Here is a 27,957-nt window from a genome sequence, read left to right on the forward strand (position 1 = left end):
CGCCGCGGCGGCGCGAGCCGCCCCTCAGGGACTGACCCTATAAAGGCCGCTCCGCGAGGAGCGCGCTCCATTCGGCAGAGGGCGCTTCGGCTGGCTGGGCTGTACGCCTGCGCAGTGTGGGTCGCTTCTCGTCCCCTGCCCTGGCCTGCGGCGCCTCGGCTCCGCGCCCTCGCCCCGCTCTCAGCCGCCGCTCTGCCCCGCAGCAGCCAGCCCCGTGTCCGGCAGTATGTTCAGCTGGGTCAGCAAGGATGCCCGCCGCAAGAAGGAGCCGGAGCTCTTCCAGACGGTGGCTGAGGGGCTGCGGCAGCTGTACGCGCAGAAGCTGCTGCCCCTGGAGGAGCACTACCGCTTCCACGAGTTCCACTCGCCCGCGCTGGAGGACGCTGACTTCGACAACAAGCCCATGGTGCTCCTCGTGGGGCAGTACAGCACCGGCAAGACCACCTTCATCCGGCACCTGATCGAGCAGGACTTCCCGGGGATGCGCATCGGGCCCGAGCCCACCACCGACTCCTTCATCGCGGTCATGCACGGCCCCACTGAGGGCGTGGTGCCGGGCAACGCGCTCGTGGTGGACCCGCGGCGCCCCTTCCGCAAGCTCAACGCCTTCGGCAACGCTTTCCTCAACAGGTACCCACCCATCACTCCAGGGGGCGGGGGGCGCGGCCGGGGCACACACCGCACTGGGAGCCTGACCCTCCCGTGGCTGTCGCCCCGCCGTCCTTTGTCTCCGAGGCCCCAGTGAGACCCTCAGTGATCACTCCTTGGTCCAAGGGCCCTGCCGCTTCCCAGAGAAAACCCGCCGGTTTTCTAAGAGTGGGCGTTGCCCGCTCCCCCAGCTTCTGTTGTCCCCAGAATCTTCCAGGTTAACCACCGAGCCCTCCTGCAGATCCCAGCCCCACTCCCCTCAGAACCAGGGCCGCGGTGGGAAGCTGAGCCATTCCTGGGCTCCTTTTCTTGGTCTCCACCTCCTTCCCGCAGACTGGATGCACCTAATTCATGGAAATCAACCCTCCCTTCCCTGTCTCCTTAAGTGTCAATAGCAAAACACAATGAAACTTTTAGTCATTCCCTTTTCTGGTGCGGGGTGGGTCTGCTCTGCCTCCCCTGGGAGGGTGGTTTTGTGTAGGAGGGAGGAGGAGGATCTACTGTGGCTTGCTGACTTTGGGGCAGCCCCTTGGAGGCAGGGGACAGTTGAGGTTTGAACACTTCTCCCAAAGGCAGCTCTCAAGAGGTCAGTGCTGCCTTGAGGGATTTCAGGAAGCAGGATGAGGTGGTGGCAGTGGGAGCCCTGCAATGAGATTCTGGCCCTAAGCCCTTCTGTGCACTGAGAGACAGAATCTGAGGTTCCTGCACCCGCTTGGACCTCATTTTCCCAGTGAAGTAGCCTCTGTACACGATTAGAGTGATCTCCAGGACTCTGCCTCTCTCAGTGCTGTGAGTGAAACACAGTGCCCCCGCCCCTCAAGGAGTGCAATGGCCAGGCTCACTTTTCTCCAAAGAAACTTGAGACATCCCAGTCCCAACCCCCAGGCATACCAAAGTACTTCATACGAAAGGACTACCTACCAAAGTACTTCACAGACCCTGCCCTCCCTGCCGCCCACATTCACGGACTCCACATGCCTTTCAAATTCTGCACCAGGGAAGCGCCTCTGAAGGAATCTTTGAATCCTGCCTTCCAGGTCGCCGCCCTGCGTGGTCACATTCCTTTCCAGATGCCATCTAGCCGTGCAGGGCAGCTTGCCCTAGAGCCAAGCCGGTGGCCAGGCCTACTCCATGCACAGAGCTGACCTTCAGCAGGGTCTGTTGCCACTTCCAGTCATTTCAGACCGCCCTCCTGTTTTGTGGACGTTGATGTTTGTCTATCAAGGTCAGGTTGAGTGCAGCTCTTTGGGCTAGGGGCCCTGAAGAGGCAGGGTCCTCTTGCTCTGACCTTACCTCGTTTCAAGATTTGTGCTTTGCGCACTGGTAGAGAAGTGATTAGCTGAAACCATTAGCTGGTGGGAGCCATTCAACCCTGTGAAAAGTTTGGCGGCTGTGCCAGAAAGTCCAAGTGTTCGGTCTCTGCTTCCATGCAAAACTTTGGGAAACCGTGGGAAGGGTCACTGCCCCCGCTGCCTCTGCTGTCCTGAGCTCTTCACTTTCCTTGTGAGGGCACACCTTTTTTGAAAGGAGAAACATGGCACAGGACCAGTTTTCTGAATTTGGAAGCCTAGAGTTTCAGAGCTGGAAGGATCTTAGACATCGTCTCCGCAGCTTCCACCTCACTGGTTCAGGAAACCGAGGCTCAGAGGGTCCAGCTGATTTGAGGAAGTCACCCCTTAGGTCAGCCCGCACTGACTGCCTGGTTTTTGCGCAGCCAGTTACTGCCTTCTGCTGCTTCTACCTGAAAAAGAGCAATTCAGGATTGCTTTGTCCGAGACTGGTGCTTTGATGACTTTGGTGCCACAGGATCTGAGAGGTGGCACACGTTTATTTCCTTCTTGCTGCCACCTCATCTCCAGAGGATCCCTGATCACTGATGGCCTTGCTGAAAGGGCCCTGTCAGCCCGCGCTGAGGCCCCGAGCTGTGTCAGGATGTGTAGTGTGGGGAGTGTGCCCGGCGAGGAGGGTGCAACAAAGGGGGCTTTTCTCTGGCTGATACAGCCTCTCCCGGCTGAGTCTTAAAGAGACTCATTGAGTCGTGAACTTGACTTTCCGACCTTTTTCCCATATGTGGCTGCTCTAAGAATAAAATCAGCTGGAGCAGACCAAGGCAAGGTGCAGTCAGGGTGTCGTAAGAGTGTCTCGCGAAAACTCATTGCAGAACTGGGACTGCCACCTGTGCGTCCTTGGCGAAATGGAATCAGAGGCATCTTTGCTGCTTGCTGCCTTTCTTGTTTTCTGCCATATACCCTGGGCTCTGCAGAGCAGCTGGTTTCTGGGTCCTGTAGATAGTAACTTGCTTTCTGGGCTCATTTATGAGGCATTTTTACGTATGTGACTTGGCTTCCCATCCTTCTATTCTGTAATCATCTCTCCAGCGCCTCCTGTCCCCAGCAGGAAGGCCAGGCCTGACCTGCATGCATTGCTGCTGGCACTGGGAGAGTGAGGCCCACGTTTTGCTCGCCCTGTGGGTCAGCTGGTCTTGCTCCACTGCTTTACAGAGCACCCCTTGCCCTGGCCAGCTGCCCTCTGCCTGCGGGCCCCTGGTTGCTGGGGGATGGGGCCAAAGGGAGAAGCTGATCGGCTGGGAGTCCTCCCCTCTGTTGGAAAGGCAGCTTCAAGTCTGTGTCCTACAGATAATAGGTCAGTCTTTTCTTTGCTCTCACTACATTTTTCAGAGAAGTTTTTTTTTGTTTGTTTTTTGAGACAGAGTCTCGCTCTGTTGCCCAGGCTGGAGTGCAGTGGCACACAATCTCGGCTCACTGCAACCTCCACCTCCTGGGTTCAAGCAATTCTCCTGCCTCAGCATCCTGAGTAGCTGGGATTACAGGCATGTGCCACCATGCCCAGCTAATTTTTTTATTTTGGGTAGAGATGGGGTTTCACCATGTTGGCCGGGCTGGTCTTGAACTCCTGACCTCAAGTGATCCGCCCACCTTGGCCTCCCAATGTACTAGGATTATAGGCGTGAGCCACCATGCCTGGCCTTTCAGAGAAGTTTTTTTTTTTTGTTTTTTATTTTATTTTATTTTATTTTTTTTGAGACAGAGTCTCGCTTAGTCGCCCAGGCTGGAGTGCAATGGCGCGATCTCGGCTCACTGCAAGCTCCGCCTCCCGGGTTCACGCCATTCTCCTGCCTCAGCCTCCCGAGTAGCTGGGACTACAGGCGCCCGCCACCTCGCCCGGCTAATTTTTTGCATTTTTAGTAGAGACGGGGTTTCACCGTGTTAGCCAGGATGGTCTCGATCTCCTGACCTCGTGATCCGCCCGCCTCGGTCTCCCAAAGTGCTGGGATTACAGGCGTGAGCCACCGCGCCCGGCCCAGAGAAGTTTTTAAAGGAGCTTTTTCTGTGTCCAGTGAGGGATCCCTGCTCTCAACTGGGACTGCGTTTGCCTTTCTGGGCTGTTACAAGCTTAGTGCGAAACTCAGATGTGTGTCGCTAAGCCCTGGCCCACAAGTCGCCAGCCTCTCCATGGCCTTGTTCTTCTTGAGCCTGCTCCGACTTTCAGAGAATAGGGTGTCTGTGGTTCTCCGTCCCACCGTCTACCAGCCTGTGTGGTCCCCAGCTTTTGCCCGCCGTCCGTTTCAATTCCCTCACCCGAGCCACTGGTTGAAAGGGCAGGGCTGGCCGTAGCAGTAGTAGGAAGGGGCCAGCTCTCTTCAATGTGGACATTTAGCCAAGTGGTGGAAAGATGGGATTTCAAGGTCCCAGTGTGACCTTCTGTCTCCCCTCTGAATTGAATGGTGACCTAGGCTTGCACAGTTTTCACTAGCAAGTCAGCAGCTTGAAAGTTGATCTCTCAAACTCTAGGGGAAAAGTAAATGTGAGGAAGTGCCGATGTGGGTCAGTTTGAGCCTGCTGGTTGCATTCCCGGTTGAGAAAGTCTGTACAATTTGCCGGCCACCCCTGGAAACTAAGACAATAGAAAACCACCTGTCAGTTCCCTGCTTCAGGAGAGGAAGCCACAGATGGAGCGAAGGAGTACAGAGAGCCTTTTGTTGTGTCCGGAGCAGCAATGACTGTGTCTTGATGCCCGTCTTCTGGCTCTTGCTCTCGTGTAGGTTCATGTGTGCCCAGCTGCCCAACCCTGTCCTGGACAGCATCAGCATCATCGACACGCCCGGAATCCTGTCTGGAGAGAAGCAGCGGATCAGCAGAGGTAAACAGCTCTGACTGCAGCTCGGCCGCTGGCTTTGTCACAGATCCTTCTCTCTAAGATCTGCAACCTGGTTCAGATGCTGCCTTTGAGATTTCTCCTTTTTTTTTTTTCTGAGACGGAGTCTTACTCTGTCACCCAGGCTGGAGTTCAGTGGCACGATCTCGGCTCTCTACAACCTCCGCCTCCCAGGTTCAAGCCATTCTCCTGCCTCAGCCTCTCGAGTAGCTGAGACTACTGGTGCCTGCCACCACGCCTGGCTAATTTTTGTATTTTTAGTAGAGATGGGGTTTCACTATATTGGCCAGGCTGGTCTCAAACTCCTGACCTCGTGATCTGCCCACCTTGGCCTCCCAAAGTGCTGGGATTATAGGTGTGAGCCACTGCGCCCAGCTGCCCTCAAGATTTCTTCCAGTGTCAGGCTTTCTAAAAAAAAAATGTGGCCGGGTGTGGTGGCTCATGCCTGTAATCCCAGCACTTTGGGAGGCCGAGGCGGGCAGATCATGAGGTCAGGAGATTGAGACCATCCTAGCTAACATGGTGAAACCCCATCTCTACTAAAAAATAGAAAAAATTAGCCGGGTGTGGTGGCGGGCACCTGTAGTCCCAGCTACTCAGGAGTCTGAAGCAGGAGAATGGTGTGAACCTGGGAGGCGGAGCTTGCAGTGAGTCGAGATTGTGCGACTACACTCCAGCCTGGGTGACAGAGCGAGACTCCATCTCAAAAAAAAAAAAAAAAAACATGTGTCCGAGTAAGAACCCATTTTACATCAGCCTCCCATCTCCACAGTGCTCTGTGCACTGAAAGGGCGGGAGCTGCTTTCTTCCTTGGCTCCCTAGGCCCAGGCGATGGGAGCAACCACGGTGAGACTGCAGCCAATCTTGTGTGGCTGTCATACTTTTGAACCCTTGGGGCATGCTGGAAACAACAGGATCAGAATGGCCTTGGGCCATGCTGTGAGTGTGCAGGAAGCATTGCTGACTGTGAACAAGCCCCTGGTCCCCAGAGCTTATTAGCCTTAGTCTGTGTTTAAAAACCTTTGCCCCCCCAAAGCCATATACATTCCTCACGAGTCCAGCAGGACTGAGAGAGAGCCAAGCAAAAGGAGAAGCTGGTAGAAATTCATGGAACAGTTAGGGGCTGGTGGAAGTTTGCTTATATTTGTTTAGCGGTTGATAGCAGCCTCCCTGGCTGAGGCCTTCATGCTGTGCAGTAGTGCGCCATGCCCATTCCAATTGTGTAAACTCCTGCCTAGATTCTGCCAAGCTCTTTTGAAGATCTGTTTCAGGATGAGCCTGAACTGGGTCCTCCCATCTGTCACTGCCCCTTTTTCGCAGAAGGGTGGGGCACTTTGGGGCCTGATGCTTTCTGGGAGGAGCTTGAGGGTAGGCTGGTACCTGGCAGGTGGAGTGGAGTCTACAGCTCCAAATGTGAAAATGAAATAAGATCAAACTCAAAGAGGGGTTGAGGACAAGGGAGCAAGTTTGTTGATGATTAACTTGCAGATCTTTCCCGTGTCCCTTACCCTCTGGACTGGCCTGTGGTGCGTGAGCCTTGCAGTCAAAGCTGGCAGCTAGGATTTGGGGTGCACGTATCTCTCTGCTGGGGCTCTGAGGGCATGGGGACTCTGTTCTTGGAGCTGAGAAACCTTGCTTCTCTTTCCTTCCAGCCTTGCGGGCCTTGCCCGTGTGGGATTGCATCAGAGCGTACTGAAATCATTGCCCCTCATCTGGTTTCATAGCTGCCAGTTAAGCTGTTAGATTCTCCCACCCCTGGTGATAGTAACGCTCCTAGGAGTTCAAGGGAGTAGATTTGGAGACCCTTTCTAAAAGAAAAAAAATAAGGCGAGGGCTAGTATTTTTATTTCTTAATGCTATTATTGTTCCAACCTAGTTTTAGTAAATACCTGATAAACAAAAACCCTGTCGTTTGCCAAAGCAAGGTCAGAAAATCTGAATAAGTTACTTTTTTTTTGTTTTTGTTTTTGTGGTTTTTTTTTGAGACAGAGTCTTTACTGTGTCGCCCAGACTGGAGTGCAATTGTGTGATCTCGGTTCACTGCAACCTCCTACTCCCTGGTTCAAGCGATCCTCCTGCCTTAGCCGCCCAAGTAGCTGGGATTACAGGTGTGCGCCACACATGCCCGGCTAATTTTTATATTTTTAGTAGAGACAGGATTTCACCATGTTGGGCTGGCTGGTCTTGAACTCCTGACCTCAGGTGATCCGCCTGCTTCAGCCTCTCAAAGCATCATCACAGCCTTGAACTTTTGGGCTCAAGTGATCCTTCTACCTTAGTCTCCCGAGTAACCGGGCCCACCCGTGCGGGCCATCGTGCTCGGCTGGGGTTGTATGTCTTGTGTTGCTTGCCTTGACCGTTGCCCTCTGAGACACTCTCTCCCCACCGCTTACTCCCTCTGCTTCCTTTCCCTGGTAGGAAAGAGGCAGGCAGAGGTGTCTACACTGGCTATCTCTGGGACAAGCACCAAAGTGTATGCTCCATATCAGTGGATCTGCAGACACAACATGGCATTTTGATTGGGAGCAAGGGGTGGATGTAGGTGTTGCTTTGTGGTCCCCGCCTTGGAGTTGCTTGTGCAGATGACAGGTTGGAGGAGCAAGCCAGCAGGACACAAGGCAGCTGTCAGTGTGCTGACCTGTTCTGCCTGTGTCGCCTCCCTGTCCCCTCCAGGCGCAAAGTGTGGCCCCTCTGCATTTCCTCCATAGCCCTGGCGGCCTTGGTTTAGATGTGTCTTACTGAAAGTTACCTGATTAGGGTTTGAATGATGGTGTTGTATTGTCAGGAGAAAGCATCGCTCAGTACCTCTTGGAGGTGCTAGGTGTAAACTCCAGGATGAGCCCCACTAGGTGGACACAGGAGGAGTGGATTTCTGTTTCCGGAGGCCACGCCCATCAGTCATGGAAAGGCCCGTGTGACCTGTCCAGCAGAGGAAGTCGGAGTCAAGCAGCGCGTTCCCGGCACGGCTGGCTGCCTACTACTGCCTTTGCTGGTGGCGTGAAAGGCAGGTGTTTCCCTTTCAGAAAGATAGGGCTGGCAGAGCACGCACATGGGCCCCAGTGTGACACGCCTCCCCTGTCCTGCCAGCGCGTTCCCTGGAAACATGTCCTTGTGGAGGCCGTGGATGGACATTGGGGTTGCTGATTTCATTTACTTCCATTTCCCACCCCGTCTGGCCCCTCCTGGCCTCTCCTGACTCTTTTTCCCCTTTCCCCATGGTCCTAATGTGTGCAGGAAACACGGTCTGGAAAGATAAGGTGGGCTGGTGCAGGCCCAAAGCGGTCAGGATGCAGCCGGGCTCTGTCAGGGATCCCTGAGGACTGCCTCAGGGACGAGAAGGGGGCCGGGTTGGGGTCTCTCGGGCTGCCTTTGGCTGTGTGCTAATCTGAGTGACTTTAAAGATACTATTCTCCTGTGTCAGCAGAGAAAGGTGGCCTCTGGGGGCTGCGTTCATTCTTGAGTGCTGCCTGTGTGACTGATAAGGGCACAAAGGGCAGCTGGGCCTGGCAGGGGTGGTGCCCTTGGCTCCAGGGGCTGCCGACCAATTGCGTGGTCCCGGCAGTGCCTGGATGCCGAGTCATCCCCTGGCGGGGCCTCTGTGGGCAGCCTGGCCAGTTCGTTCCCCATCGTGGTCACTAGGCAACTGTGAACAAAGCGGGAGTTTTTGTGCCTCAATCTCCCCATGAAAGCTGTATCGGCAGGGTAGTGTTGCTTCAACTTGCAGTAGCAGATCAGAGACCTGGCCAGCTTTGTGTCTGACTTTCTGCTGGCCACTGCCACGTCAGTGAGCTCCACTGAGTTATCACAGCTGCTGCATCTAGGAGGAAGCTCCTGCCTTTCAGAGGAGGAAGCAGGGGCTTAGGAAAGTTAAGTAATTGGCCTAAGATGACAGCGAGGCCAGCAAGTGTCGGCGCTAGGATTTGGACCCAGGCAGGGGCTGTGCTCCTGCTGTGGCAGAGCTGAGAAGGGCACCTTGGCGTGAAAGCTGTGGGTCCAGGAGTGCCGAGAGCTTGGGTCAGACAGATCTTTGCCCTGGTTGGGTCATTACTGTGGAGGTCTTCTCAGCCCTCCTGAGACACACAGAGGCCACCCTCTGTTTCTCTCCCGCCCAAGGTTAGACTCCAGTCCTGAAATGGACCTGAGGTCTGGGGCTTTGAACAGCAGTGCTGGTATTGTCTTCCCTGTTCCCTGTCTCCAGACATAAATGACCCCTTGGGCTATCCAGGGAGCCTGGTGGCCTGGGCTCTCATTTGCCCTCTGGTGGTCTGCAGGCTCCCTCTAATCCTGGGAGCTATCCTGATCCTTAGTCGTTGGATGGGGCCTTCCTGCCCACACTCCCACCTGTGTGTCCTGAGCCCTCTGGCCCAGAGGCGGGCCTGCATCGTGGGCCGCCCCCACTTGCTGCCGACACCTCCTGAGGTGGAGATGCCGCTGCCAGCAGCCCCCCCAGGCCGGGGTTTCACCAGGGTGCTCCGAAGACCATCAAATGCTCCCAGGGGCAGCCCAAAGGCCATGAGCCAGGCCAGGTGCTGTGTCCTTCTTGGATTCAGCATCCACAGCACAGGTAGATCAGAAGTTCAAGTCCCACATCAGTACTTGGGGAGCTGAGTGGCTGTAGGGAGTTGCCATAGTCCCTGAGAACTGCATCAGTCCATCAGGAAACAGCACAGCTGCTCCGGTTATTGTAGATTACTGGAATTTACATGTTAAGCTCTTGCCTTAGTGCCTGGTGTACAATTAAGTGTTCAAGTGTCAGCTGGTTCATAGTCAAGAGATTGAAAAGCCCAGGGCTTTCCAGACTATGATCTGAGTAACATCCTGGGGAGTATCAGGGCAGCGCTGACTCAGCCGGGGTTTCCCATTGGGTTCCAGGCCCTCCTTTGCTCTCAGCTCCAGGCCTCCCGAAACCCCCTGCTCGTCCCACCTGACTGCGGCCTCCCTCTGGGGCCCAGCAGGCCAGGATGCCAAGACAGCTTTTGGCCTCAGCCTCTGCTGGGGGTGTGCAGGCTCTGCCGCAGAGGAGGCGTACCAGGCGCTGCCTGCGCTCGGCACCTGTTCCCCAGGCTGCGCACTGGCGGTGGGCTGGGGAGCAGCTGGCCAAGCGCCTGCAAACATTCCGTTTATATTTGGGGGATGAGGCATTCTTCATGCGTTTGAAGTCCTTGCCTACACACCCATCAGAATCTGAGCTTCTTAAGCCCAAAATACAAATCCTGCGAGTAAATAAGAGCAAACATTTACTCCTGCTTGCAGTGTGCCAGGCTCACTCCATCCTCCCGCGGCCCTCCGAGCTGGAAACCTACTGTCTTCATGTTACAGATTGAGAAGCTAGGAACCGAGGTTTTGAGAGCAGAGGCCTGCTGGGTCATACAGCTGGTTGTTGAGTAAAAGGTTCAGGATGGAAATGTGGGCCTGATTCCAGAGCTCCTCTGCCCCCTCCCGCCCCTCTTTTCTGCTCCTGTCTGATTTGCTGGGGTCTACGTTGTGTGTAGTGAAGTCCACCCTCCTCAGGTGCCCGGCTGTACAAAGCATTCCTGGACGGCCACCACCATGACACAGAGCATTCCCATTGTCCGAAAGTTCCCGTGCCCCTTAGAGTCACTCCTGGTCCCCAGGCAGCCCACTGACCTTTGCCTTTTCCAGAATGTACCTAAATGGAATCATACAGGATGAAGCCTTTTGCTTCCACCTTCACTTAGCAGGATGCTTCTGAGCTGCATCCATGTGTTTGAGAGCACCCGTGGCCCGCTCCTCTTTGTTGGGGGTCCCTATGATGGTGCATCATAGGGATGCACCATCAGTTGTCATCCGTTCACCTGTCAGGGGCACCTGGGTTGTTCCGCCTGGGGCAGTTTTGAGTCAAGTTCATGCTTTGTGTGGGTGTGTGCTGCTGTTGCTCTCAGGTAAAGCTGAGGAATGGAGGTGCCTCTGTGCTCCCCTGGAAAACCCTTCCCGAGGAGCGTCAGCCTGAGCAAGCCCAGGAACGAGGCCTCGGGTACGGATTCCTCTTAGTTCCTGGATCTCTGTTTTGTTTTTCTGGGCCCAGCGCGCGTTGGAAACCTGTGTGATGGAGAGCTAGGGCGAGAAATACTGAAGCCCACGCAGCTTGAATGACAGGAAACAAAAGTTGATTGAAGACAAACCCTCTATTGTTTCATGTTCTAGAAATCTTTGGAATGTATAAAGCAGCTTTTCCCCCTGCGGCTGGAACTACCTGTGTTTTGGAGGCTGCTGGGGTAGGGCAGGGAGGCCTGAGACCCTCCCTTTTCCCCTTCTGCACTGGCGGGAAACATGGTCCGGCTGTTGTCAGAAAGGCAGATCCTCTGAGGCCAGCGCCTGGAGAGAGGACCCCAGAGCCACAGTGGCCTGGAGGAGGCTGGGCGGGATGTGGGTCGCCATGAGAGGCACCTGCGTGCGCGCTACCCTGAGGTGCCACGCCTGGCTCAGCCTGGTTGCCTGGAGCCGCTCTGTTCTTTCGTCCCACACCCCCAGGACTTCTCATTTTCATTTTTAAAAATTGTGATAAAGTACACCTAACATATAATATTTACCATTTTAATCTTTTTTTTTCGGGGGGAGATGGAGTTTCACTCTTGTTGCCCAGGCTGGAGTGCAATGGCGTGATCTTGGCTCACTGCAGCCTCCGCCTGCCAGGTTCAAGTGATTCTCCTGCCTCAGCCTCCCAAGTAGCTGGGATTACAGGTGTGCGCCACCATGCCCGGCTAAGTTTTGTATTTTTAGTAGAGACGGGGTTTCACCATGTTGACCAGGCTGGTCTCGAACTCCTGACTTCAGGTCATTCGCCCACCTTGGCCTCCCAAAGTGCTGGGACTGCTGGCATGAGCCACCGCGCCCAGCATTTTTTTTTTTTTCCCCGAGACAAAGTCTTGCTCTGTTGCCCGGGCCGGAGTGTAGAGGTACAATCTCAGCTCACTGCAGCCTCTGCCTCCTGAGTTCCAGCGGTTCTCCTGCCTCAGCCTCTTGAGTAGCTGGGATTACAGGCGCACAGCACCACACCTGCCTAATTTTTGTATTTTTAGTAGAGACGGGGTTTCACCATGTTGGTCAGGCTGGTCTTGAACTCCTGACCTCAGGTGATCAGCCTGCCTTGGCCTCCCAAAGCACTGGGATTACAGGTGTGGCCCACTACACCTGGCCTCATTTTAACCACATTTTTTGGTCATGCACCCCAGAAAAGTAGATTTTAACTATTTGTAGGTATGCATTTCACTGACATTTAACACGTTCTTCATTGTTCAGCTGTCACCACCATCCAGCTCCAGAGTTCTTCAGTTCCCAAAGGGAAACTCTTCCTGCTCCACACCAGCTCCCCTCCCTGCTCCCCGCAGCCCCTGCACTCCCCATTCTATATTCCTTTTCTGTGCACTTGATTTCTCCTGGTATCTCCTGTGAGTGGAATCCTATAGTGCCATATCCTTTTGTGACAGGATGTTTTAAAAAAACTTTCATTTTAGGTTCAGGGGTACATGTACAGATTTGTTATACAGTTAAATGGAGTGTGGTGGGGTTTGGTGTACAGATTGTTTCATCACCCAGGTAATAAGCATAGTATCTGATAGGCAGTTTTCTTTTCTTTTTTTTTGTTTTGGAGACAAGGTCTCGCTCTGTCACCCAGGCTTGGAGTGCAGTGGCATAATCACAGCTCACTGTAGCCTCAACCTCCCAGGCCCAAACAATCCTCTTACATCAGCGTCCCAAGTAGCTGGGAATACAGATGCGTGCCACCACACCCAAATTTTTTAAATTTTTGTAGAGAGGGGGTCTCGCTATGTTGCCCAGGCTGGGCTCAAGCAGTCCTCCTGCCTCAGCCTCCCAAAGTGCTGCAATTACAAGCATGCACCACCATGCCCAGCCTGCTAGGCAGTTTTTCTGCCCTCACCCATTCTACCCTCAAGTAGGCCCTGGTGTCTATTGTTCTCTTCTTTGTTGCAATGTGTACTTGATGTTTTGCGCCCACGGGTAAGTGAGAACATGCGGTATTTGGTTTTCTGTTCCATTGTTAGTTTGCTGAGGATAATGGTCTCCAGCTCCATCCGTGTTGCTGCAAAGGTCATGATCTTGTTCCTTTTTATGGCTGCGTAGTATTCTATGTGGTATATGTACCATGTTTTCTTTATCCAGTCTACTGTTGATGAGTATTTTGGTGGATTCCATCTTCGCTATCATGAATAGTGCTACAATGGACATGTGTGCATGTGTCCTTATGGCAGAATGATTTCTATCCTTTAGGGTTTATGCCTAGTAATGTGATTGCTGAGTCGAATGGTAGTTCTGTTTTAAGTTCTTTCAGAAATTGCCAAGCTGCTTTCCACAGTGGTGGAACTGGTTTACATTCCTACCAGCAGCGTATAAATGTTCCCTTCTCTCTACAACCTCACCAGCATCTGTTGCTTTTAGACGTTTTATTTTTTTTTTTTTTATTATTTTTTTTTTTGAGACGGAGTCTTGCTCTGTGCCCCAGGCTGGAGTGCAGTGGCGCGATCTCGGCTCACTGCCAGCTCCGCCTCCCGGGTTCACGCCATTCTCCTGCCTCAGCCTCCCGAGTAGCTGGGACTACAGGCGCCCGCCACCTCGCCCGGCTAATTTTCTTGTATTTTTTTAGTAGAGACGGGGTTTCACCGTGTTAGCCAGGATGGTCTCGATCTCCTGACCTCGTGATCCGCCCGTCTCGGCCTCCCAAAGTGCTGGGATTACAGGCTTGAGCCACCGCACCCGGCCTAGACGTTTTAATAATAGCCATTCTGACTGTTATGAGATGGTGTCTCACTGTGGTTTGATTTGCATTTCTCTAATGATTAGTGATGAGTATTTTTTCATATGCTTGTTGGCTACGTGTGTGTCATCTTTGGAAAAGGTGACAGGCTTATTTCATCACTTAGCATCCTGTCTTCCAGGTCCCAGGATTTTCTGAGCCAGAGCTTCCTGGTGGCTCATGATCCCTTATCAGAGGGGGCTCTGGCTTTTACTCACTAAAACCATTCCCTCTGCAGGCAGGCCTTTCTCTCCAGCCCACCAGCTTGGGCCATGTTTTCTGTGTCCTTTTGCTAGGTGTCAGTTCTGTCACTCCCACCGGGGCCTGAGCTAGTCAAGCTAACAGCAAGGCCCCTCCCTTGGTGGGTTCCAAAGCCTGAAGGCTTATTGCCTTGGGCAGTGCCAGGGGTGCTGGCAAGCCCTGTTCTGTACTTGTCACCAGCCGTCCAGCTCTGATCCAGAGAGTGGCTCGGTGCTCCTGCTGTGCGGGGTAGCCTTTGGCACCTCTTGAAACCCGGCGTCTTTAAGACTGAGTGAGGTGCTTTGAGGGCAGTGAGGGCCTGGTGGGCTAAGGAGCACCGGAGGGCCTTGTGGGGCTTGCAGTTACCTGGTCACATGCCTGCGTGGCACAGGCCCAAGTGCTGTGGTCCTTTTTGTCACCTGTGGGTGTGGCTGGCCGGTCACTGTGTTTCCCTCACAGCAAAAGCACATTTTCTGTAATAAACAGGAAATGTTATTCACCTGCAAAAAAATGGACTTACCTCTGTTGAGTCCAACTTGAGATGATGGCCAGTAACTGGGTTTCGGGGCAGGTGGGGCCGGGCTCCTTGACCTGGGGCAGGGAGTTTTGGAGTGCTCACTCTTCCTTCTCCTCTTTTTTCTCTCTTTCCCCAGGGTCCCCCAGCCATCCAGGGGGAGGCGGGAGTGGGGCCTTGCTGGGTGGAGTTTGGGAGGGTGACCTCAGCTCCCCAGGCGCCGTCCTGACTCCCAGGCCAAAGCTAACATGGGCTGAGCACAGCCCATCAGGGCGCCCTTATTCCCAAGAACTCAGTTTTGGCATCACAGCCTCCCCAGCTGTGTGAATTCTAGTTTCAGCTTGTGGCGGGCTGAAGACAAATGATTTGTCGAGGGGAGAAGTTGGGCCCCCTTTTTGCTGAGCGAGGAGGCTCAGTCCTTGAGTCATCGCCTTTTCAGTACTGACCTGCGTTCCCAGAGCTGGCCATAAAAGGCTGTGGGCTGCGGGCCCCAGGCAGGCCCTGCAGGCTCAGCTAGTGTGGCCTGGTGGCTCCAGGGGCAGAGGCGGCCTCTCCCTGCCCCTGCTTCCCTCATGTTGCCCTTGGCCTCTCTTTCTGGTTTTCTGCTGAGACTTCACCCTTTGGGCATCCCCTCCTGTGGAGCGCGCAGCCAGCTGCAGGGAGTCCGGGTGCCCGGGGCCTCGTACTTTGGAAGCAGGAGCCTGTGGTGGCATGAGGTGCTCTGGCGCGATGCCCTTCCACACCTTCTGGGCACAGGGAACCTGGCAGTTCTGCTGTCTCCGACCATTCGCCTAAGCCTCTGGAAGGCTGACCGGGCCTCCCTGCCCAGGCTGGAGGCCAGGACCCCGGCTTCCCTGCACTCCTGCCCTGTTGAGAAGCTTGGCCCTCAGGGCTGCTTCTGGTCCGAGAGCCCTATTTCCTGTTGGGCTGGGGCAGGGAATGGTCACACATCACCTGTGGAGAGGCTGCCGAGGCTGTGTGGCTGAAGCTGTGGATTTGGGATTTTCCTTACGTTTTGGTGACTTTGCTCAAGGATGAAAGTCCTTGACCGATGATGGGTCCCAGGCCGCTGTCCCCTTGTTCCCACAGAGCCCTGGCTTCCCCAGCCCCGGCCTGCGGAGAAGGCTGTCCCTGCCGGGTCCTGGGCTGGAGGCCCAGTGCTCCCACACGCCCTCCTCCCTGCAGCGCCGAGCGCTGGCCGAGGAATTGGTATTTAAATTTCACAGATGGACAAAGTAACTGAGAAGTTTAAGAAAAGAACTTCAGGTCACAGAGTCAGTGGCAGGGGGCGGGAGTGAAGTGCAGAGCCATCTTAGTGGCCTGAGTTCCTTCTGGGAGCACCAGGTGTGGGGAGGGGCTCCGCACCCCTGTGGCTTTGGGCTCACAGATGGCGCCAAGCACGCTTGGGCCTGGGGCCGGGGCGGGCGGCGGGAGTGTTTATCCCATGAACGAGCTTGGCTCTGCACACCCGGTGGTGCCGTTTATCTTGGCGTGCTTGTGCATGGAGGCAGCCTCTCGGGAGCCTGGGCTGTGGACCTGCTTTCGCCCTGGAGGGCTTTGCAGGGTGGGAGCAGCGGATGCCACCAAGGGGGAGCCCGTGCGGTGGTGGAGTCAGCAGCAGCTCCCGCTGGGGTACGGCAGGGCTGCCCTCCCATCGCCGTGGGCGACCCTGTCCAGCTGCTGCTTTTCCCTCGGAGCTCCCACCTCGCTGCTGTTTTTCTATCCCGCTCAGTCTAGAGAGCGCCCGTGTCCATCCCCAGCTGGGTGAGAGGGTGGTGAGTGTTTTTCACGGGGATGCCAGGAGTGGGCAGTGGGGTGAGGACGGGTTTGGGTCCAAGCTGGGCGACTGTCAGACTGTTGTGTGCAGGAGTGGCTTCTCCCACTTATTTCCAGAGCCTGACTGCTCTCTGGGAAGTACTTCGTGCTTCTGAAGAGGGCCGGCCTACATTTGGGTGGCCTGGGACCTGTGGGCAGACTGAGCCAGGGAGGTGGAGGCTTGCCCAGAATCAGGCAGAGAGGACGTGGCCCCTCGGGGGTGGGTCCCAAGCTCCCCAAGGACTCCGGGCCTTTGTTTCCACATGGCCCGCCTGTCACTCCTTACTCTTCCTAGACCGAGAAGGACAGAGGTTTTACTCTAGGGGCAGAGGAAGAGGTGAGGATTTGTTTTGTTTTGTTTTGTTTTGTTTTTGAGACAGGGTGTCACTCTGTCACCCAGGCTGGAATGTAGTGGCATGATCACAGCTCACTGCAGCCTCAACCTCCTGGGCTCAGGTTATCCTCCTGTCTTCGCCTCCCAAGTAGCTGGGACTACAGGCCGGTACCACCTTTGCAGAGTCGGGATTTTGCTGTGTTGCCCAGGCTAAAGTGGAAATATTTTGAAGAGGCCTAGTTGTCATGTAGGATTTAAATTAAACCGCTGTTACAGAGACCCAAAAATCATTGGTTTAAGTCAGATAGCCGATAGTTTATGTGAAAAACAACAGTCCAAGGCCATTCTGAACATGCAGCTTTCATCTCTGAACCCAAGGTGCTTCCTCCAGCTCCTCCCATCACATCAGCGTCCCAGTCCTCAGGAGGGAGAAAACAACAAAGGGCTCATGCTCCTTTCCTTGTTCATTTCTGCTGAAGGAAGCTGGGAAGTGCAATCTCAAGCTGGGAGGCCATGAATCCAGCTGAAACTAGATAGTTATTTCTGGTTCCTTCCTTTAGGAGGAATTTCAGTTAGCAGTCTCTGCCACAGGCGACAGAGTTTGCTTTAATTGGCGGGCCTTAATTGGGCCATAATGGGTTGGTGGGAAGCAATCTAGAATAGAGTTTAGAATCCAGACATGGTGGCTCAGGCCTGTCATCCCAACACTTTGGGAGGCCAAGTCAGGAGGATCTCTTAGAGCCCAGGAGTTCAGCATAGACATAATGCTGAACATACCTACAAAAATAAAAATTTAAAAATTAGCCAGACATGGTGGCACATGCCTGTAGTCTCAGCTACTCAGGAGTCTAAGGTGGGAGGATGGCTTGAGCTCAGGAGTTCAAGGTTCAGTGAGCCAGGATTGTGCCACTGCACTCCAGCCTGGGTGACAGAGCAAGACCCTGTCTCTAAAAAAAAGAATATAATTTTTTTAAAAAAAGAATATAGAGCCTAAAGCTGGAGTCTATCCAGTCCAACCACTTTGTTTTGGAGAAGTATTTAAGACCTAGGAAGGGAAGTGGTTTGTGGCATTTCCTGGGCTTCTTGTAGAGCAGAGGTCAGCAAACTTTTTCTGTAAGGATCGGATAGTTAATACTTCCAGCTTTGCAGACCTTTCACAGCTTTGCAGTTTCTATCATAACGACTGAACTCTGCTGTGTTAGACAAAAGAAGCCATGGATAATACAAATGAGCATGGCTGTGTTTCAATAAAACTTTATTTATACAAACAGGTGGTGGGCCAGGTTTGATTCCTGAGCTGTAGTTTGCCAACCCTTGTTGCAGAAAATAAGTGAGATTCCTGCAAAATGGGGAGCCTGGCACATCAGCACTGAACAAGGAGCAGCTGCAGTTACTGTTGCAGGCACGTCTTGTCACTGCCTTCCCAGGGCACACAGCTGGCAGGTGGCAACACTGGAGTCTATGTTCTACCATCTGTGCTGTGCTGAGCACAGTGCTGGGTCTCCTCACTCTCGCCCTCGTCTGACCCACCTTAAGAGCTTGCACTATGGGACGACTTTTGCATTAGCACCTGTTTATGCCAAGTGCTACATGGGTTGGGAGTGTTATGGTGGGGGCAGGAATAGGGGAGATAATCCTGCCCTCAGGGTGCTGTACTGTCTAGATGAGCACCTTCTAGGAATTTTTTTTTTTTTTTTGAGACAGAGTCTCGCTCTGTCACACAGGCTGGAGTGCAGTGGCGTGATCTCGGCTCACTGCAACCTCTGCCTCCCAGGTTCAAGCAATTCTCCTGCCTCAGCCTCCTGAGTAGCTAGGACTACAGGCATGCGCCACCACGCCCAGCTTTTTTTTTTTTTTTTTTTTGGAGATGGAGCCTCGCACTGTCGCCCAGGCTGGAGTGCAGTGGCGTGATCTCAGCTCACTGCAGCCTCTGCCGCCCAGGTTCAAGCAATTCTCCTGCCTCAGCCTCTCGAGTAACTGGGATTACAGGTGCCTACCACCACGCCAGGCTAATTTTTATATTTTTAGTAGAGATGGGATTTCACTATGTTGGCCAGGCTGGTCTTGAACTCCTGACCTTGTGATCCACCCACCTTGGCTTCCAAAGTGTTGGGATTACAGGTGTGAGCCACTGTGCCTGGCCTTTTCTTTTTTCTTTTCTTTTCTTTTTTTTTTTTTTTTTTTTTTTTTTTTGAGACGGAGTCTGGCTTTGTCGCCCAGGCTGGAGTGCAGTGGCCGGATCTCAGCTCACTGCAAGCTCCGCCTCCCGGGTTCACACCATTCTCCGGCCTCAGCCTCCCGAGTAGCTGGGACTACAGGCGCCCGCCACCTCGCCCGGCTAGTTTTTTGTATTTCTTAATAGAGACGGGGTTTCACCGTGTTAGCCAGGATGGTTTCGATCTCCTGACCTCGTGATCCGCCCATCTCGGCCTCCCAAAGTGCTGGGATTACAGGCTTGAGCCACCGCGCCCGGCCTTTTTTTCTTTTTTTTTTTTTTTGTGTGACAGTTTCTCTCTTCTTGCCCAGGCTGGAGTGCAGTGGCATGGTCTTGGCTCACTGCACTCCTGAGTTCAAGCGATTCTCCTCTCTCAGCCTCCCAAGTAGCTGGGATTACAGGTGCCCACCACCACGCCTGGCTAATTTTTGTATTCTCAGTAGAGATGGGGCTTCACCATGTTGGTCAGGCTGGTCTCGAACTCCTGGCCTCAGGTGATCTACCCACCTCAGCCTCCCAAAATGCTGGGATTACAGGCTTGAGCCACTGTGCCTGGCCCCTTCTAGGACTTTTATTTTATTTTATTTAGAGATGGAGTCTTGCTCTGTTGCACAGGCTGGAGTGCAGTGGTGCGATCTCAGCTCACCACAACTTCCTCCTCCTGGGTTCAAGTGATTCTCCTGCCTCAGCCTCCCAAGTAGGCTAGGACTACAGGCTCGTACCACCAGGCATGGCTAATTTATGTATTTTTAGTGGAGACAGGGTTTCGCTATGTTGGCCAGGCTGGTCTCAAACTCATGACCTTGTGATCTTCCCACCTTGGCCTCCCAAAGTGTTGGGATTACAGGCGTGAGCCACTGCACCCGGCCTGTAGGAATTTTAAAAACTATCTCTGGCTGAGAAATACCAGGCCAGGTTGGAGATGAGAGCCATCAGAGCAGCAGGTCCCTTGGCACCCCTGAGCTCTCCCTTCTCTTCCCCGCAGGCTATGACTTTGCAGCCGTCCTGGAGTGGTTCGCCGAGCGTGTGGACCGCATCATCCTGCTCTTCGACGCCCACAAGCTGGACATCTCCGATGAGTTCTCAGAAGTGATCAAGGCCCTGAAGAACCATGAGGACAAGATCCGCGTGGTGCTAAACAAGGCAGACCAGATCGAGACACAGCAGCTGATGCGGGTGTATGGGGCCCTCATGTGGTCCCTGGGCAAGATCATCAACACCCCCGAGGTGGTCAGGGTCTACATCGGCTCCTTCTGGTCCCACCCGCTCCTCATCCCTGACAACCGCAAGCTCTTTGAGGCTGAGGAGCAGGACCTCTTCAAGGACATCCAGTCTCTGCCCCGAAACGCCGCCCTCAGGAAGCTCAATGACCTGATCAAGCGGGCACGGCTGGCCAAGGTAGACCCCAGGGTGAGGGGAGCAGCCTATTGCCAGGCAGGGCCGTGGGGCTCTGAGATAGGCACTCAGGGCCCCGGGATTGCCCGAGACCCATCCCAGCTCACTGCACAGGCGGACCTGTGCTGCGCTGTTTCCCTCTGCAGAAACCAGTCTTTGGTCAGCACCCGCGTGCAGCCTGCTCTTAACTAAGATTCTCCACCCGGCCTCCCTCTAAACCTGTTGTGTGTGTGGTTTATGCCCCATCTACTTTCAAGAAGGGTTTGACTATGCTTACAACACAGAAACAGCACACAGGAAGTTACCGCTGAAGCAAAGGAGGCAGCCTCAGAAATGGGGTGTTGGGGGATAGAGCTCTGAGGCTTGTTGGCTTCCCTCTAGGGTTTTTTGTTTTTGTTTTTGAGGCGGAGTCTGGCTCTGTTGCCCAAGCTGGAGTGCAGTGGCATGATCTCAGCTCATAGCAACCTGCACCTCCCAGGTTCGAATGATTCTCCTACCTTAGCCTCCCGAGTAGCTGGGATCACAGGCACACACCACTATGCCCAGCTAATTTTTGTATTTTTAGTAGAGGCAGGGTTTCACCATGTTGGCCAGGCTGGTCTCAAACTCCTGACCTCAGGTGATCAGCCCACCTCAGCCTCCCACAGGATTACCCCTCTGGGGTTTACTGGGCCTGAAGTGCACTCAGCACAGTGCTGGACGCCAGGGACATGGCGGGGAGTGACACACAGCCCATCCACTCCTCAGCCTTCATGGGGAAAGCAGAGCACACAAACAAAAACTAAACATCAGTTGTTTGTGTCGTCTTGGAGTGAGCACAGGCTGCTGCGGGAGCTGGCGCTAGGGGCTGTCCCAGTGGAGTAGAAGGGCTAGGGGAGGCCTGGCAGGAGCTGAAGCTTAAGCTGCCATAGGAAGCAGCTCGTGAGGAGACGAGGTGCCAGCCTACAGACTGGGAAGCACTGGGCACGGAAGCCAAGGTCACGCTGAGGCGGTGTCAGTCCAGCAGACCTCGCAGACCATCCTTACGTCTCCTGGCAGCCCAGGCCCGGTGGCACCTATCAGCAGCCTCTGAATGGCCGAAAGATTTGGAATCTCAGTGGCTGACCAAGTACTTGAGTGAGAGCCAGCGTGGCTGGGGCCAGAAATCAAAGGTTAATGCCACCGGCGGGCCCTTCCAACACAGAATGACAAACACATGCCCTTAGGGTGTCTGACTTTGGATAACACCCTATTGTGAGCCAGCCTAGACGAGTCACCAAGAGTGACAGTCCCGGCTGTGGTTGGGGTTGGCCCCGTGGACAGGAGTGTTTGACACAGATTGTCTGAACAGCTGAAAAGTGACCAAGCCCACACTTGTATCTTAGCAGGGCACCTAGCTATTCTTTCAGGCTCTTAGTACAGGGTTGGGCTGTTTAAGAAATAGGCTCCAGCCAGGCATGGTGGCTCACACCTGTAATCCCAGCACTTTGGGAGGCCAAGGTGGGTAGGTGGATGACCTGAGGTCAGGAGTTCGAGACCAGCCTGGCCAACACGGTGAAACCCCATCTGTACTAAAAAAAATACAAAAATTAGCCGGGCATGGTGGCGCATGCCTGTAATCTCAGCTACTTGGGAGGCTGAGACAGGAGAATCACTTGAACCCAGGAGGCAGAGGTTGCAGTGAGCCGAGATAGTGCCACTGCCCTTCAGCCTGGGTGGCAGAGCAAGACTGTCTCAAAAAAAAAAAAAAAAAGAAAAAAAATAGGCTCCAGCCAGGCATGGTGGCTCACACATGTAATCCCAGCACTTTGGGAGGCCAAAGCAGGAGGATCCCTTAAGGCCAGGAGTTAGAGACCAGCCTGAGCAATCTAGTGAGACCCTGTCTCTATTTAATTTAAAAATTAAAAAAAAAATTAAAAAATTAAAAGAAAGGCCCTTGCTGTAGCTCCCATCTCTAGGCCAGGCCAGAGCATGGCTGGGGAACTGTCCTGCCTGCCGAGCCAGGCCCTTTGGTGATACGTCCCCAGTTCTTCAGTAAGACAGCACAGAGAGCAGGGTGCTTGCCCCCACCTCGTGGCATGCAGGGAGTACCAGGGCAGACCTTGTGTGGGCATTAAGGCTTCAGTGGCAGCTGTGCCTGTGGCCAGGGTCACAGTCCCCCGATCTCCAGAGTATAGCTGAGGACTGAGGATGGGCACTTCCTGGGGAGCCCATGCCCCTGCCTGCTCAGAGGCACGGAGACTCTGCAGGCGTGGAGCACAGTGGCCCTCGTACCCACTCTGTCTCGAGGCCAGACAGTCAGAGGGCATGTGGGTGCCACCCGGCCTGAGCAGTGAGAACTGACCCATCATCCTTTGCCACCACTGTCCTCCCCTTGTGTCGCAAGTACCCTGGGCCCCACCTCACCTGCAGATGAGGAATTCTCATTCCGGCCTGAACCTCCGTGAGCTGTGTGCATGGGCATGGGCCAGACGCCTGCTCTGGAGGACACAGGGCTGCGTGGTTTTCTTATTTTTAATTTTATTATGTTATTTTTTGATTTTTTGGAGACAGAGTCTCACTCTGTCACCAAGGCTGGAGTGCAGTGGCACGATCTCGGCTCACTGCAACCTCCACTTCCCAGGCTTAAGCCATTCTCCTGCCTCAGCCTCCTGAGTAGCTGGGATTACAGGCACCCACCACCACGCCCGGCTAATTTTTATATTTTAGTAGAGATGGGGTTTCACCATGTTGGTCAGGCTGGTCTCAAACTCCTGACTTTAGGTGATCCGCCTGCCTTGGCCTCCCAAAGTGCTGGGATTACAGGCGTGAGCCACCGCGCCCGGCTGGCTGGATGTTTTTCTAGAGATCTCCCTTCTGGAGCCTCCCTGTGAGTGGAGTCAGCTTTGAGAGAGGAACCCATGCAAAAACCCAGGTGAGTGACCCCAGCCTCAAAGGACAAAGGACGTCCTGAGCTGATGGGTGTGGGTGTGGCCCTGACTGAGGCCCTCTCCTTGCAAGGCAGAGAGAACTCCCCTGCTCAGCCACCTTTGAGGACAGACAGGACAAGGGGCGGGCATGAGCCCTGCCTGTTTGTCTGTGAGACCGTGTGTGACCGCCAGGCCCTAGGCACACTGAGTCACCACGCCTGGGAAACTCTGTGGCCTCCAGTGTTGCCTCACACCTGCCACTTCCTTTTCCTGGAGTGAATGGTGCTTTCTGTGGTGACTCCCACCGGCCTGGGATCTGCCTGCCACAGTGTCCCTGGGAGACCCTAGATCTAGACCCACATGGCACGGGGCTGTCTCCCTCAGGCAGTTTTCAACCAGGCCCCCACCCAGGGCAGACAGGCTTAGGCTGAGTGGGGTAGTGGATGGGCTGGAGCCGGGGAGAAGGGCAGCGAGGCTGGCTGGCCGCAGCCCTCCGTGGCTGGACACAACTTGGCAAGGCCAAGGGATCTGAGGGCTGGGCTGCTCTCGAGGGGTGCCAGGTTCCCAGCTTGCTGCGGGGAAATGAAGGGGGTACCGCCCTGAACTGGCACGTCTAAGCAAGGTATTGACGCTTGGATAAAGCTGGCAGCTGCCAGGAGAAGCCTTTGTGGGATGTTTTGAATCCTTCGTCATCTGAGCTGTGATGATGGAGTGGAGTGTGGCACGGGCCCACTGGAGTTCTGTGGGCTCCGTCAGCACTCGGCAGGGATTTGGACATGCAGGTTGGTGGGCCCTGCAGGAAGCCTGCTCCCAGCTTGGGGGAAGGGGGCTTGCAGAGAAACAGAAAGAACATGGGCTGTGAGGCACCTTCAGCAGCCCTGGGTTCCAATCCCAGCTCCTCCACATGGAAGCCAAGTGCCCCAGGCAGCATTTCCCAGCCTTACTTAGGGCCAGGGTTGGGGGAATCCCACCCCGCAGGGCTGCGGTGAGGGTTGAATGGAGGGTATGTGATGTGCCCAGCGGTGCACAACAAATGGCCTCCTTTGGGTTGACAGACTTGGTTTTACTATTCCTGGATCATCACAATGATCCATGCAAGGCCAAGGCTGTTGTCTTCTGTTTCAAGTGCATTTTCCTGTCCTGTCCTCTGCCCCACGGCAGTGAACAGCTGTGGCTCTTGCCAGATTGTGTCTGCTCCTAGGCCTGTGGGAGCCAGCGGTGGCAGCAGCCTTAAGCTTGACCCATCCCTCCCGCTTCCCTGTTCCTGAGTGAGCACCTTGGAGTATCCTTGGAGTGTCCTTGGAGGCTCTGCTCTCGGGGGCAGCCTGGACCAAGACAGCGCCTGATGGCCACCCCCGTCCTCACAGGTTCACGCCTACATCATCAGCTCCCTCAAGAAGGAGATGCCCAATGTCTTTGGTAAAGAGAGCAAAAAGAAAGAACTGGTGAACAACCTGGGAGAGATCTACCAGAAGATTGAGCGCGAGCACCAGATCTCCCCTGGGGACTTCCCGAGCCTCCGCAAGATGCAGGTATGGCTGTCCCGAGGCCCCATGCAGGCTGGTGGCCATCAGGGCAGGAGGAAGGCCGAGGGCACTGGATTTGGAGGGAATCCCATCTCCATGGGGAAGGGCCTCCCTGAACGGAAGCAGCTGGGTTAATCACCGGCACCCCACCCAACTCAGAGTTGACCCAGGCGGTGACACTGCAGAGGGGAATGTGGTGACTCACCCTGCATGGTGGGGGGAGGGCAGGGCCGTGCCAGCCGCTCTGGTGCCCTGTCCATTAATCCTTTGCTGCCGCCCTGTAAGGAAAGAGCTGGAGTTGCCTCCTGTGTACAGGTTAGAGAGCCAAGAGCCAGAGGGGTTCGCCGAGTCGCCCCTGCTAGTCGGGGGGAGCAGCACTTTCTGCTTGAGAAGCCCTCACTGGAACCACCTGGCCTGGAGTCTGGGAAGGGGCCACCCTTCCCAGCCCTTGTCTTTCCTCCCCTGCCCACAGGAACTCCTGCAGACCCAGGACTTCAGCAAGTTCCAGGCCCTGAAGCCCAAGCTGCTGGACACGGTGGACGACATGCTGGCCAACGACATCGCGCGGCTGATGGTGATGGTGCGGCAGGAGGAGTCCCTGATGCCTTCTCAGGTGGTCAAGGGCGGCGCCTTTGACGGTACCATGAACGGGCCGTTTGGGCACGGCTACGGCGAGGGGGCCGGCGAGGGCATCGATGACGTGGAGTGGGTGGTGGGCAAGGACAAGCCCACCTACGATGAGATCTTCTACACGCTGTCCCCTGTCAACGGCAAGATCACAGGCGCCAATGCCAAGAAGGAGATGGTGAAGTCCAAGCTCCCCAACACCGTGCTAGGGAAGATCTGGAAGCTGGCTGACGTGGACAAGGACGGGCTGCTGGACGACGAGGAGTTCGCGCTGGCCAACCACCTCATCAAGGTCAAGCTGGAGGGCCACGAGCTGCCCGCTGACCTGCCCCCACACCTGGTGCCGCCCTCCAAGCGCAGGCATGAGTGATGGCACCTGGCCCCGCACCTGCCATCTGCACGCCCGGCTGGGAGGCAGAGACGGGGGGAGGGGAAGGCTCACCATTTCTCAAGGTCCATAAAGACTGAGCGGATGTTTCCTCGCCTCTCGAAAAGGAAAACCACCATCTTTATTTTAAGGCTGTTCCTGGGCCTGGCGGGGGAGGCAGGGGTGAGATGATGGAATTTTGTGCACAAGAACTATGGATATTTTAATATATAACGTTAGAGGCAGCGTTCTTTGTCGCCGCCTCCTCTGTGTGACAGCCACGTGCACAGCCTCTGCCCCCCACCGGCCTTTGCTCTGCTCTGGCTGCAGCTGGACAGTGCAGCGACTGTGACCGCAGGGGAGCCAGGTCGCCCTTTTGGCAGCTGCTAGGCTGGGACTGCATGGACAGGAACACCGGGCACCCTCCGTTTGCTTCTGAGCTGAGGTTGCTTCACGGGGCCGTGGCTTCCTTCCTCACCCGGCTCTGCCTCCCCGGGCTCTCGGGCGAAGTGGGTTCTTGTGCCTTCCCCTCCCTGGCCCAGGCTCCCCGTGCGCGGGCCCTGCCCTTTCCTCCCACGCCCCACCGGCTCCGATGCGCCACCCCGCTCAGCAGTCACAGAAGCAGGGCCCAGCAGCCTTTTTCAGGGGTCCAGGGAGCAGGAGAACCATCTTCCAGAAAAATACATAAGCTAGTTTCTGTTCTGTAAAGTGACATCTTTCATACTTGACCAAATTTCCCAGTAACTTCCCAACCACTGTTCAAAAGCTGTGATTTTTGTCTCCCCTTCCCACCCTCCAGCCAAGGGCAGTCCTGCCCAGGGGGCATTAGATGTGGGTACCCGGGGAGCACCCCCTTCCTGGACCCCAGCGTTGCGTTTCCTGGCTGAGGAAGGGTGGTCATCCCAGCTCCTGCCCCACCCTCTCACTTAACTGGAGCTTTGGGAAGTGCCCTCCACAGTGGGAGGTGGGTGGTGGGTGAGGGCTGGCGGGGCCTCATGACAGCTTGGTGCTGGTAAGAGGAAGCCCATGGTTCTGGCCAGGCTCTTGTGTCCAGACAGCGGGGACCAGGGGAAAACCCAGTCCCTTCTGTAATCCCCCTTCATTTCCTACCTTCCTTCCTCCTCTGTTTAGCAAAGGAGGGCAGCTGACTTGGATGTCCTTAGAACGCCCCGGCCCCAGGCTGAGCAATAAGAAACCGGAGCCTTGCGGCCCAGTGGCCTGGGCCAGTTCAGGCCACCTCCCCCTCCTCTGCCTGGGGCCATTGAGCCCAGCCTCCAGGGCCCCAGCGCATTCGCAGGCCAGCGACCACTGTCCAGGCTGTGATGGCACCGAGGCAGGTGGAGCACCGGGCGCCACACAGCTGGGCTTCCCACCAGGCTCTCCCGCGGGGGTCTCAGGGAGCTTCCCCCTGGCGCTGCTTGGAGTCTGCAGGAACTGTCCTTGTTCTCCCTAGCCCATCACTCCATACAGTATTAGGTGAGGATGGATGGGCGCTGTCCTCGCCAGGCAGTCACTGTGGAAGTTGCAGTGGCTTGTTCATACCTGTGGGAAGAAAAGTGAAGACTTTCCCCTTGCATTAAAAAGTCTGAACTGTGCCGAAGCTTCGGGTGCTTCCTTGTCTTTTCCAGGGGCAGCAGTCCTGGGTCGTCCTCCCCTGGTGTCTGCGGGGGCGATGCCAGCAGGGACAGAGTGGCAAGGCCACCGGGGCAAGGTGACCAACCCTGCCCAGTCCTGCCCTGCTGGGCAGTAGCTGCCCCCTGCTACCAAGAGGGCCTGGCCTGCGGGGAAAACGGTTTCCAGGGGATGATGCCCCCTTCCCTGTGTGAGGTGGGAGCTGAGCAGGAGTTCACTTGGGGTGAGAGGGGGAAAGCAGTTGGGAGAATGTTGATAACTGAGGCCTAGGCTGGCACCCCTCAGCCACAGACAGATGAGTGGGCACCTGCGGGGCCCTCGGCACTGGGTGGCGTCAAGTAAACAAGGGCTTCTGGGCTCTGGAGCCAGCCTGGGTCCTTGCTAGCCCCAAGGGCGGTTTAAATACAGGGAAGCTGGGCCTCTGAAGACAAAGCAGATAGCCCGTGACAAACATGCAAGTAAGGGTGGGGCCAGTCAGGCCCAGGTGATGTCACAGATGGGGGACTGTTTATACCAGCAGAGGGAAGGGTGACCCATTAGTGACCCTTCATAAAAGGGTGCAGACTGGAGGTGCCATGGGTGCAGGCTGCCCCGGCCCCTCTGGCAGAAGAAGGCAGGACAGAAACGGGCCTGAGGGTCTCAGGGACCCAGGTGCGTGCTCTGCGCCTAGCCGGTGTGGTGGCGTCTGGTCCTATGACCAGTACTTGAAGTGCCAGTGGATGCTTCAATTGCTGCAGGGCTGACCGGTCCTCCCTGCGCCACTCAGCCACCACCTGTGGGCATTCGCCCTGTGCCAGGTGGAGCTGC

At 55.3% G+C, this 27,957-nt stretch overlaps 1 protein-coding gene across 3 annotated transcripts; it reads left to right on the forward strand.

Annotated features, from left to right (window-relative positions):
• Positions 1–69: 69 nt before the first annotated feature.
• Positions 70–27,118, forward strand: EHD1 (EH domain containing 1). 3 transcript variants are annotated; one of them, XM_015434501.3, is made up of 5 exons: positions 70–630; positions 4,712–4,809; positions 19,701–20,113; positions 24,366–24,530; positions 24,997–27,118. In XM_015434501.3, the coding sequence occupies exons 1-5, from the start codon at positions 227–229 to the stop codon at positions 25,519–25,521; spliced, it is 1,605 nt and encodes a 534-aa protein (XP_015289987.1). In that variant the 5' UTR covers positions 70–226; the 3' UTR covers positions 25,522–27,118. The 3 variants fall into 3 exon arrangements, with proteins under 3 accessions (XP_015289987.1, XP_073869345.1, XP_073869344.1); XM_074013244.1 differs by lacking the exon at positions 4,712–4,809; XM_074013243.1 differs by lacking the exons at positions 70–630; positions 4,712–4,809 and adding an exon at positions 7,615–7,828.
• The last annotated feature ends 839 nt before the right edge of the window (positions 27,119–27,957 follow it).

Source organism: Macaca fascicularis, chromosome 14, assembly GCF_037993035.2.
Source record: "Macaca fascicularis isolate 582-1 chromosome 14, T2T-MFA8v1.1".
NCBI classification, from domain to species: domain Eukaryota; kingdom Metazoa; phylum Chordata; class Mammalia; order Primates; family Cercopithecidae; genus Macaca; species Macaca fascicularis.